General features: G+C 46.2%; 1 protein-coding gene across 2 annotated transcripts in view; it reads right to left on the bottom strand.

Annotated features, from left to right (window-relative positions):
- Positions 1–13,110, bottom strand: part of LIMK1 (LIM domain kinase 1) — a 273,836-nt gene that overhangs the window by 89,076 nt on the left and 171,650 nt on the right. For both annotated transcript variants that reach the window (XM_086954687.1, XM_086954686.1), the window contains one exon: positions 11,934–12,072. In XM_086954687.1, the coding sequence (XP_086810813.1) occupies positions 11,934–12,072 (139 nt within the window). The remainder of the gene's footprint in view (positions 1–11,933; positions 12,073–13,110) is intronic.

Raw genomic sequence — 13,110 nt, 5'->3', positions numbered from 1 at the left:
TCTGCAGAAGTCGAAGCAATACCTTTCGGCTTTTTCCTACCGATCTGGATAAGGATTCAACTGGTGCTGCTATCAACATCAATATTATTTCTGTTTGTAGTTTTCTCTGAAAGTGAATATTTCTCCCACAAACCTGTACGCCAGGTTTTATCACATGTCTCTGAAGATCTCTTTGAGACACCGTAGACTTGAATTCCTTAGTCTTAAGAGTCTTTAAAATCTTTTGAGAGACAGATTCCCATGCCTCGACAGAAAAAGCATCCATTTCCTCAAGTTCAGAAACTGGCTGCCTCGCCATCTTCATTGTCTGAAGCTAATCCCATGTCCTCTAGAGTCGGCGTCAGTCTCCTTTGTAGGGAGATCATTTTAACCCAATACTGAAAAATAATGTCTCTATAAATTAAAGTCTTTGGTGTGAATAAAGAACATGCATAGCAGTTCTTCAGACAAATAGTCTCAAAACAAGATATAACATGCATACTGGGCACGGGTCTTTGAAAGCAAACAGTTCCGCCAGAACTTGAATAAACTACTCATGGTGTAAAATGACGCTTATGAGGTTTAGAATAACCAACTGCCCTGAAATACATTTCCTGAAATAGTCATAGACCCTGACAAAAAACAATTTTTCTCAATGTTGAATCGTCTTTTCCAGGTTTTATTTGGTAATTCACGATGATAATTTGACATCTTTTTCTTCTTTTCGAGAGCTCCTTCCTACACCTCCTACTCCAATTTTGTCAAAAAAAAAATCTAAAATGAAAGTCACATTTTGGGTGAATTGTGGACTTGGAATCATCAGGTCCAGAAATTCCAGACTTGATAATAGTTTCCAGCTAAGAGACACATAAGCCTCTAGAGCAGCGGTATTCAAACTTTTTAATGCTGCGCCCCCCCACAGGGAAAAATACAAAAATCATTGGTAAAAATAATTTTTACAATACGACTGTAATTCTACTGATGCCTTATGGCCGTTATCATTTTTGTCATTGCTCAATAAAAAAGATTTGAACTTAAAAAAAATAAAGCAAGGTTATCAGCATAATGCTCCTTTTGGGCAGAGCCAGACGCCTGCTTCATGGGATCACTTAAGGGCCCGCCCCTCCCCCCAGAGGGGCCCGCCCCCCAGTTTGAAGACCCCTGCTCTTGAGTGATTCAGGTGAGGGGCTATGGGCATCTGTATTGCTCAGCCTCTACTCGACCGCTGCAACAGTCAGGTAGGAGCAGACAATGGTCCCGTGGACAGGCACAAGCCGCCCTGCACTGTGCGTCCCCATACCACCAGCCCCCCACTGACACCTACCGCCTTCTCGGAGCAGACTAAAATAGTCAGCAGTAAAAGGCGCTGTAATGGACCCGCTATCGCAGAGTCTGTGTGTGTTTTCTGTCATTGGAGAAAATTGCCAGGATTTAGTACGGAGATACAGGAGGGAAATGGATATTCCTGCCCCTCAGTGGCCCCCGCACTAAATTTCCTGATATTGTTAATATCCCCCTAGTGGCATAATAGGAGACTGAACCCCTAAGGGTTACTCAGATTTCAACCCCTCTGTGAACCAGTACTTACCTTGCCTCTCCACTTGAGAAGTCATGTAGGTTACCATCCCAGCCTTCCAGAATTCCAAAATGAGATCTAATGGACCTTACCATATTACGTGAAGAATATACAAACCTCAAAATACCTTGGTGCCAACATGTTGACAAATAAACCTTCTTCAATGTACATAGTGCACCAACTGCTACAGATGACACCATAGAATTTCAAGTGCTCCCACATTTCCTACTTATAATTCTCCAAAGTTTGGCAAAAATACAACTCCAAGTTCATCGTTCCACAGATTTTAAACGGTTGGTCAAACTACAGACATGTGGCCCTTGTTAATCAGGTCTAATGCTTGCCCTTGCTTCAACCTTAAGAAACTGGATGCGGCAAACTAATCTGTGGTGAAAAGAACATAGAATAACAATCCAATGCGCTTGAAGTTACAAGCAAATGCAGTGTAGTAAACATGTAAGTGCAGTGAAGTATGGGTTGATCTTCACTCATAATTCTGTCCATTGAAAGATTGCGGGGCGACCACCTGTGTGCATGCCAAACTGTTCAATAACCCACACGAAAGCTGAGCCAATACCTTTTTCCAGCGTATCTGTGGGGGGAGATATTTATGTACAATAAACCTAAAAATAATTGATTACATACTTATGGGTAAGCCTAAAAATCTACTATGAACACAGCTTGCATGGACTACCGCTTGAATCCTCAAGACCTACGAAAACAGAATTTTTTTCAGCTTGCTCCTCTTTCTTCAGGCCTGTTCAACCTTCTAAGGAATTCCCCCACTATTGCCCCGAGAGGTTCCTTTTAATGCGGTCTGTTTCCCCCATGAACAGCGGCCCTCTGCTCGGAACTCTCTTGCCCAATGAGAGACACTCGAGTCACACCACCACTTCCCACAACTTATTTTAACTTCCCCTCTGTTTGTCTTAAGTGTTCTTGCTTCAGGTCATTCTAGAGCAACGTGACATCATGAGTTGCACAATCCACACATAACGTTAGTTGTTTATATACAACACTGGTACACATTAGACAAGTGAAAAAAGACAAGCATGTATGTGTGAAGGAGGGACCTTCAGATGCACTCGCCATAGAGGTTGGAATCGATAGGATTCACTGTTGGAAACCCTAATAAAAGTCACTGTTAAAGGGATTACATCTTAAGCCATGATTATATTAAAAAAGAAACACTGGTACAGCCAAGAGGTCTATGTAAGAGCTATTGGCTTTGCCAATCTGTTTTAGCAGGGTTGTACACCAGTGCGGCCGCTGTTCAGCCGGGCTAAAAGTTAGTGGCATAGAGGAGAGTGTTGTGGTGTGGATTGTTGTGGAGTAGAGTGAACTGGTTTAAGTGGAGTAGAGTGGCACAGAGTATTCTGGAGTGTTGTGGAGGGAGTAGAGTGTCGTAAAGTGGAAGGATGTAGAATAGAGTGTCAGATTAGAGTGGAGTAGCATAGTGCAGAGTGGTGTGGTATAGAGGGTGTTGCGTAGAGTGGAGAAGTGCAGTACAGTGGAATGGCATAGAGTGCAGTGGAGTGTTGTAGAGTGGAGTGCCGTAGAGTAGAGTGTTCCGGTGGAGTGGCAGAGTGGAGAAGAGGCTGGTGTGTTGAGTAGAGTGGAGTAGTGTAGAGTGGAGTAGTGTCGTAGAGTGGAGTAGAGCGTCAGAGTGGAGTATCATGGAGTGGAGTGTCGTAGAGTGTAGTGTTGTAGAGTAGCCTAGAGTAAAGTGGTGCAAAGTACAGAGTAGATTGGTGTAGACTGCAGTGGCTTAGAGTGCATTGGTTTTGAGTAAAGTGGTTTAAAGCACATTGGCAAAGTTAGCAGTGATGAAGAGTGGAGTGCCACAACGTGGAGTGGAGCAGAGTGGAGTGACGCAGAGTAGATTGGTTTTGATTATAAAGTACATTGGCAGGGAGTGCAGTGGTTTAGAGTAGAATGGCGTAGAGCACAGTGGTGTAAAGTAGACTGGAGCCGCGTAGAGTGCAGTGCAAAGAGTGGCTTAGTATGCAGTGGCATGGAGTGCCGTGTTGCAGAGTAGAGTGGAACATAGTGGAGTGTCGCAGAGTGGAGTGGTGTAGAATAGAGTGGAGTGGCCTAGACTGGAGTGGCATAGAGTTCAATGGCGGAGAATGCATTGTTGCAGAGTAGACTGGCGTACAATGGAGTACAATGGTGCAGAGTGGCATAGAGTGCAGTGCAGTAGAATGTTGCAGAGTATAGCGGCATAGAGTGCAGTGGTGCAGAGTAAAGTATTGTAGAGTGCATTAGCATACGGCACAGTGATGTAGAGTACAGTGGTTACAGTAAAGTGCAGTGATAGAGTGGTGCAGAGTAGAGTCAAGTGGTCTAGTCCCGAGTGATAAGAAGTATAGTGGTGCTAAGTAGAGTAGAGTGGGGTGGGGTAGAGTGCACTGGCAAAGAGTAGAGCGGTGCAGAGTAGAGAGGGGTCAAGTAAAGTGGTGTAGAGTGGAGTGGTGCAGAGTAGACTACAGTGACGCAATGTGGAGCGGGGTAGTGTAGAGTGGCGTAGTGTGGAGTGGGGTAGTGTAGAGTGGCGTAGTGTGGAGTGCTGCAGAGTAGAGTGGAGTGGAGTGGAGTGGAGTGGGGTTAAGTGGAGTCTGCATGGTGTGGTAGCACACTGCCATTACAGACATCTTCAATTGAAAAGACCTTTACACTTGAACAGAAGAAAGGTTTTACTGATAAAACTATACAGCGCATAAATGATAATGTCATCACCTAGTGCAGCATTTCCCAAACTGTGGTCCGCGGACCCCCAGGGGTCCGTGACACATTCCCAGGGGGTCCGCAGGACTCTAGTGCCTTCCGTCATAACGGTCATAGAAAGACAAAACGTTGATGCGCCAAAAGAGCTGTGAATGACAGCGCAAATGCAGCAAGACCACAATAAGATCTGGACAATCACCCTTCAACTTTAGGTGCAAGTTGAAGGGTGATTGGCCTTAATTTATTATTTGATTCTGCCTGCCTGCCTGCCTTTGAGTCGTGCTCACACAGCAGTGCGTGTCCCCTTGTGTTTATACCCGGCCCAGAGCGTTTTGCGGCGCAATGTCCTCTCTCCTAACGCCGTTACTGCCTCCTGCTTCAACACTCTCCGCTTGCTCCGCAAGATCTTCCGCTGGATCCCCACTGGAACCAGGAAAACGGTTACCCAGGCCCTCGTCACCAGCTGTCTGGACTACGGGAACACCCTCTACGCTGGGACCACCGCCAAACTACAGAAAAGACTCCAGCGCATCCAGAACGCCTCAGCACGACTCGTCTTGGACATCCCCCGACACAGCCACATCTCCGCCCACCTGAGGGACCTGCACTGGCTCCCCATCAGCAAAAGGATCACGTTCAGGCTCCTCACCCACGCACACAAGGCTCTCCACGACGTGGGCCCCGAATACCTCAACAACAGCCTCATGTTCTACACGCCAACACGCCAGATCCGCTTTGCCAGCCTCGCCCTCGCCACCGTCCCACGGATCCGCAGAACCACCACCGGAAGATCCTTCACCTACCTGGCGGCCAAGACCTGGAACACCCTCCCCACCCACCTACGACTCACCCAGGACCATCTCTCCTTCAGGAAGCAACTCAAGACCTGGCTTTTCGAGCAGTAGCAGCCCCCCTCCCCCCAGTGCCTTGAGACCCTAGAGGGTGAGTAGCGCGCTTTACAAATACCCTTGATTGATTGATTGATTGACTTTCTGCCCTGAAAGCAGAATACAGCTGTGCCTCTTGTTTCACGGATACGCAGCATTCGCCACCTCAGGGGCGGCTCTAGGCTCATGGCGGCCCTGGGCAGGGAGGGTAGGTAGGGGCCCCGGAAGAGGGGGTCCGGGCGGGGCCCTGAAGAGGGGGGGGGGTCAGGGTGTTTGGAAGTGGAACAGAGCCAGAGGCCACCAAATCTCTGCCAGAGGCCGCCACGCAAATATGTATCCACCCTCAGAGGATTATTATATTAAGGATATATATTAGTGTGGCGGCCCCAGGGGTTTGGCGGCCCTGTGCAGGTGCACTGCTTGTACATGCCTAAGGCCACCCCATGCCACCTAGGGCCAGCAGGAGGGCACTTCACCCTGGAAATCAAAGAGAAACACAAGTGTTTACGTCTACACAAGGGGAATTAGCAGCAGCCTTTTGATATGAATGATTCTAAACATGTGATGAGCGATCAGCTTGTTATATGCTAGTGTCAGTCATGTTCATTTCTGCCGTCAGGGTTGGTTTCTTGGAAAGCGTATCTGCCCTCGAGGTATAGTCCAAATTATTGAATTTTACAATCTATGCCTGTAAGCCTCATTCTGAAAATCATATTTACTCAAAGTGGCTGCAGCGTGATAATCACCCCTTCATAAACTAAAGTACTTTCCCCCCACAGGATACCCAACCCTGCCTTGATGACATACGCATAAGTTTAAAGCGAACGCACAAACGCATTAAAAAAGTGTTTCATTTTTATGTTATCAGCCTCATCAAACTGAAAGTGAACAACGCTATAAAAATCCAAGTTGCTTTTTCTAGAAGTGCGTCTTAATAAACACACTTAAAAGGGTCTTGTTATTCTACCTCCTGCTCTGCCCCATCCTATCACTGAATAAATGGAACCCATGACTTCAAGGGGCTGCATGCATACTTTTATTTTGCTCGCTATGGGTGACTCAGTCACTGAGGTAGATTTGCCATTCCTGAATAATTGCCGTTCATAGCTCATGAATTAAAAACATGAATGCCGCTCCTTGAATAGGCAGAAACCAAAAGCCTGCCACTAATGCCAAGTGCTTTGTCTGCCATGAATGAATTAAGTACCTCATGTTACGACTGGAGAACTGTCACCCGGTTTACTAATCTGTAGTGCTTGTATTTTGCTATTTTACGGGTACACAAATGCACTTAATACGCTGCACTACACAAAATCAGTGTCTGAACTCAAGAAGATGAAAATGAGTCATTGCTGGCATGGCTTCTCACCTACAGCAAGAAAATGAGCAAGAAAATGGCGCATCAGGGCTGAATTATGTTTTTTTTGGGTCTATAGCTGCTGCAGGGGAAAGGCACATGTTCAGAGTGTCAGTCACTGTTACTTGGCAGGCGGGTAACAATAGATGCAGCCAGGATCAGCAGTAGGGTTTTCACGTTGCTGTTCGTTTGCACACTTTCCATAAGCCCTTGGGTGAATTATATGTGCTGTCAAGCTTTCATCCTGGCTTATGAGGGGTGAAACCCCGAAACCAGTCTTAGGATGCTTGTTTCCAGTCCAGGGTGAACCTGGCCTGGCAGTTCCCATTGGGCACACGGTCAGGACTGATTTGCAACTAGCTGGGTTCAAACTGGAATGGCATGGGGAGCAAAGAAACTATTTATTTAGGCCCAGATCTCTGTATTGAGGTTAAGGTTTTACTTCCTTTCCCCACCACATATTCACGTGAACAAGCTTTCTTAGATCTTATGTATCTAAAAAATAAATACAGAAATCGTTTGGAAAACGTAGAATCAGACCTGAGGATTCAACTTTCCGAAATAAAACCAAACATTGAAAAGTTAGTCGCCAAGATGCAGGTCCATCCGTCCGATTGAAATGTTTTGATTTTTGCATATTTTCTCAATATAATATAATAAACACTTTATTAATTTGAGTATTTTCTTGATGTGAACTGTTTTGTGTACTTTTTGCAAATTACTGTTTTAATTTTTGAAATTTAAATTGTACAAATTGCTTGGGGGTCCCTGGCTTACAGTAGTGATTCAGTGGGGGGTCCTCAGGAGTCAAAAGTTTGGGAACCACTGACCTAGTGTATTGATTTGTTTTCATCCTATTAAAATATTTGTTTCCCCCACACTTCAGATATACCAAAAATGTGCTTCATTTGCACTCCCCCAATTCTGTAATGTTCTGAAATATCTGCACAGTTCATTTACATTTTGTTTTGTACTCCAAAAAAAAAACTTTTCTTTTCACAAAAGGTCACCCAAGTTAACTGTGGGAGAGAAACCGGAGAAGCCTACCCGGGCCAACATCACAGTTTCTATTTATTGGTGTTTTACCGTCCATCGCACAGCTTTTTGACACATACAAAACAGTTGAAGGGATATCTTCACACACCTACCTGGTGCCTTGCTTCATCACTGGACAACCCCATGCTCATAAAAACTCCAGTATGATGGAGAGCGGGCCTGCACCTTGGAGGCAAGGTGGCACTAAGCTCTTTTGGAGTTAGGGATCCACTAAACAGGTTAAAAACCAGTGTGATAAACCGGTATGTATTTTACTTTGTGGAGTACCACTTGGTATTCAAATTGGGCGCGGAGTGTAGGGAAACTAGTACCCCAACAGCACTTAAGTGTTGATATGTTACTGCCCAGGCGGCTAAGAGTCCACAGCATTTATCAGGACATGCACAAGAACCTATTAAAGTATACACCACTTCACTGGCGTAACGAAAACTGAGGGGGCCTCCCTGCACGGTATGTATAGGGGCCCCCTCCGGGCTCAATCATGAGCCCTCTGGCCAGGGTGCAGTGCCGAGGGGGCCTCTTGGAGCTTGGGGCCCCCCCCGCACTGCATGGGCTGCGGGGGCCTGTGTTTCGCCCCTGCATCACTTGCATAAACCTTTCATTCCAGAAAAAACAATACTTGCAATAGCTGTTGCTCTCAGGTCCTCTAGTCAGCCAAGCTAAGAAGCCACCTAAGCCCCTAGTTCCCTACCTTAGATTGACTTATGGAGTTTTGTGCTACAGCATGCTTGAATAAAATAACATCGTACAGACTTCCCTCCAGCACACCCCCAATAGCCACCATGATTGCCACATAATTCCTCTCACTTTGAAGTGAAAGAAGGAAAAGTAAACACCAATATACCTCCTAAGACCAAGCCTGACATTTGACCTTCGTCTTTGAAAGCACAGACAATGTGACAAGATAAGAAGCAGCTTCAGAGGACTGTTTACAGAAATCAAGCATTGCTGGAAGGATACAGTAAATAGGGTTAGGGCAAGAGAAAGGACGAACTCAATCGCTGACAGCATCGTCCCGATCAACAGCAACATCCAGAGAAAATCCTTCCAAAAGGCCAGCTGGTACACCAAATAACTCAGAACAGCCAAACAAGACAGCAAATAGCTGGAGAGGAGATGGCGCGCCAGCATGGACACCATGACAGGGCACCCTTCAAGACTCCCCCAACTTGAACCACCCACACCTACGGACTTACTCGACAGATATGCCACCACCGCAACCGACACAAACCACAGACTGACCACCTGGAACCTCCTCTCCAGCCAGGACAACACCTCCACAATGAAATACATCCACCCGCGTACTCACAGACCCATGGCCTCATCACATCTTCAACCTCGGAAAGCAAAGGATCAGGCAGGAACTCACCATCCTGCTCAAAACCTCTATTACCATAGCAACATTTCCCAACACCTAGAAACACGCTAAAGGCAGACCGCTACTCAAAAAACCTTTCACCGACCGCAGAAAACTCGAAACCTACAGGCGAATATCCCTGCTCCCATTCCCAGCAAAAGAACTGGAAAAGATCATCAACAAGCAACTCATAACACACCTGGAGCAGAACCAGCTACTCAACCCTTCCCAATCTAGCTTCCTCAGCAACCACAGCACAAAAACCGCCCTGATCGTAGCCACCAATGACATTTGAACCCTCCTCTACTGAGGAGAAACAGCAGCTCTAATCTTCCTCAACCTTTCGGCAGCCTTTGACACCATATCCCAACACACGATGAGCAAAAGAAATCAGAGGATCCACCTCCCACCGTTCACCTCAGAACCCAAGGAGATCACCTGTGCTGTCCCCCCCAGGTCTTATCCCCCAGCCCTACGCACTTCACCGCATATATAACCCTGCTGGCAAAATCATCAGATCCCACAGTCTCAACATAAATTCCTACGCAGACGACACCCAACTCATCCTCTCACTCACCAACTACCCCACCACCACCAGAACCAATTTCAACAGATACATAACAAGCGTCACTGACTGGATGAAGAACAACTGCCTCCAGCTGAACACAGACAAGACGTGGGTACTGATCTTCGGCAACTGCAGCAACACATGGAACAACTCCTGGTAGCCATCAGACCTAGGACCTGGACCCACTCCCTCTGACCATGCCAAAAAACTTAAGACTCATCAATGATAACAAGCTCAGCTTTAAATCACAGATCAATGCCATCTCCTACACCTGCTTCCTTAATCTGCACATGCTACGTAAAATCTTTAAGTGGCGAGACGCTGACACAGGCCCTCATCATAAACTGACTGTACTATGGCAACGCCCTCTAAGTAGGAATCGCCGCATACCTCCTACATAGACTTCAGACCATACAAAACTCTGCAGTCAGACTCAACCTCAGCCTTCCTCGACGAACACACATCACACCACACATCAGGCAACTCCACTGTCTCCATGCACAGAAGAGATGCCTATTCAAGCTGCTGACCTACGTGGAGACAGCACTCTACACAACATACGACCCGCCTATATTAACCACGCCTGAACAGCCATCAAGAGGACTACCCTATGGCTCTCTTTCACTTGCCCATACTCCTTGCATCTACTGAAGCAAAAGGGGAGGACACCCCTTCTCCCACATCGCAGCAAAGACCTGGAACAGCCTCCCCACGCAACTCCAAACCATCACCTCACTAAAGGAAATTTCAAATGGTCCTCAAGACCTGCTGTCCTATAAGCTTCCAGGGCCTGCAAGCGCCTGGATACTGTATTGGGTGATTAGCCATGCTTTATAAATCCGGATTGATTAAAGCTGGACAGCCTAAAACAAATAAAGCCAGCAAATAGTAAGCAAGCAAATATGAGTTACAAAACAAAGACAATGGTAAGCAAGGGTGGAATGCATTCCCAAAGAAGCTTTCCAATTATTCTCCAAGTCCAAGATGTAAGCAAACCAGGAAGACTTCGACCTAACAAGTCCATGTTTAAAGGAGACTCCGAATGCTTTGCATAAGGTTAAGATTAAATAGGCATTAAAAAAAACACTGCAAAGAAAATGTAGTTCTTACTGCATGATTTGGAACCGTCTGAAGCTTGCCATGCATACCTGGTCAGATGCAAGGACTCAACGACTTCTTTCATTCGGTGCAGTACGACTGATTTGATTGGCCAGACACTCTCAGATGGATTTGACCAGACACTCTCAGATGGATTTAGTTTGTAACACCTGACCATATAATGCTCTTCTCGACATTGTACATACACAGGGATCCTAACCTCCAAAGCTTTAGAGGTGATCACGGCCAACTTCAAGTAGATGTTGATGATCAAAATTGATCATCGCAGATTTGGTAATATTTGTTTATATGTGCAAAACTAAAATCTTGATTTGGCGACCAAGCAGCTGTGTTCTCCTGTAGTTGGAACATCCTAGAACCAGAATACCTTGTTTGTAGGATTTCTGCCCTAGTACGTGAAGATTTGCTTATGTAATGGTAATGACCAAATATTTTCCTCCAAGCTCCTCATCATAACATCTCAGAGGTATGCGAAGGACATTATTGTACTCTAGAGTCAGATTAGCATCAACAAAGACATTTATAATGATATTTGTTTCAAAAGGACTGTAAAGATGACAGTCACCACTCATTCAGAGAACTGTAACAACTCTGGAAAGCGAACGATAGAGCGAAATATCAACGAATTGTTCCTTGTCCACAGGCAGACCACCCACAAGAGCAGATGAAGTTAAATCATTACAAAGAGCTGCCTCATGCTTTTGGACTATTGTGTAGTGAAGGAATTGCCTGAACAGGAGGCCTGGTCTGTGCGGACCTGGAGACCAAGGGCGCTAAAAGTGGTGTCCAGGACTCCTCCAGGTGTTGCAAGAGAAAGAGGGGGCACACATAGGACACAGTGGATAGGGAGGACGCGTTAGGTCAGGAGTGAACAGAACGTCGGTCTTTTGCTCTGTCCAGACAAGGGTGGGAAAAGATGCAAAAGCCCTGTGCACCACCAGACTGGACGCCTCCTACCCCTATGAGAATAAATGATAGGTTTCTTCATTCCCAACACCCCATGGTGGGAGGAGACAGGATGGTGTATTCCATCCTCAGCGAGTGTATAAATAATGGGCCGCATCTATATCCCGATTAAGGTCAGGAAAGATTTCTGGTGCCTGCTTGCCTCCAGATATGGGCTAACAGTAGATGACGGGCCTTAGCGACTTGTCTCTGATTAGATCAAGTGGGATGTGGTTGGGTGGGCTCTGCTGTCGTCAAACCCGGAAGAGAATATTCAATAGGCCCTCTCAGTGGGAGAAGACAGAGTTGCTTTGCACATCCCCATGGAGGAAGTAGATGGTCTCAGGGAGAGACTGGCTTACCATGACGAGGCCCTTGGTGATCTGTTCCGAGCAGCCATGGCACAGCTCTCCAAACCGCAGCCAGTAGTCTTTCTTGCAGTAAAGCTGTCCATCCTTCTCATAGTATCGATGGGACAGGGAGGCTCCGCATTCACAGCATCTGAAGAAGAGTGAGAAAGAGAAGTTAGCAACCATAGGCACAACCTCTACTGCAACTCTGAAAACAGAAGAGTCAGCCACCATAGGCACCACAGCAGCTGTGGAAGGAAAAAAGATCAGAATATGAACTCCACACTCACTGAACCCATGGAAGGTATAGAGCAATGAGCAACCCTAGAGATTGCACACACAGCCCCTAACAAGTGAACAGCAGTGAGCAACCATAGCTACTGCATGTGCAGCCCCTAAGATGCAAACACCAATGAGCAACTATAAATACCACACTTGCAACACCCGAGGAAAGACAGCAGTAAGCAACTGTGGACACAACAGTTGCAGCACCTGGGGGAGACAGCAGTAAGCAACCATTGACACCACAGCTGCAGCACCTGAGGGGAGACCGCAGTAAGCAAGCAGGGACACAACACTTGCAGCACCTAAAGGGAGACAGCAATAAGCAACCATTGACACAACACTTGCAGCACTCAGTGGGGAGTGGGGAGACAGAAGTGACCAACAATAGATACCACACACACAGAACCTGGGGGAAGACAACAGTCAGCAAGCACAGATACCACACTTTCAATTCCAGAGGTCAGTCACCACAAGGCATGCAAGAAACCAACTGACAGAAGAGAGTGGCTATATGTTTAGGAGGCTTTGGGTGAGCTCTCCCAACCACAAACTCCAAAGTTTTACAAACAGAGACATCTAAGTGGCTCCCTTGGAAGCCCTCCAGTAGTAATTGGTGGGCATCTTTCGACACCCACCATCTGCGATGCCGAATGGTTCAGAGTATTAAGTCACTTAGCAGGCAGAAATCATCAAGCGCAAATACAAAGTTGGAAAATAAAGTGCATATAAGCTCAGACAATAAAATGTATACAGTATTGTTCTTTTTGGCTAAGTACAACAACCATCTACATGGAATGGAAAAAATAAGCTCAACTTATAAGTTTAAGTGAATGGGAATCGTTTAACATTAAAGTCCATGGTGCCCAATTAAAGTCTAAGGGAGTGTGCAAAAGATGTAAAGCAT

Source organism: Lissotriton vulgaris, chromosome 2_1 (assembly GCF_964263255.1).
Source record: "Lissotriton vulgaris chromosome 2_1, aLisVul1.2, whole genome shotgun sequence".
In the NCBI taxonomy this organism is placed as follows: Eukaryota; Metazoa; Chordata; class Amphibia; order Caudata; family Salamandridae; genus Lissotriton; species Lissotriton vulgaris.
Note: the sequence above shows the minus strand (reverse complement) of the source record. Positions and strands in the feature narration are given on the sequence as shown.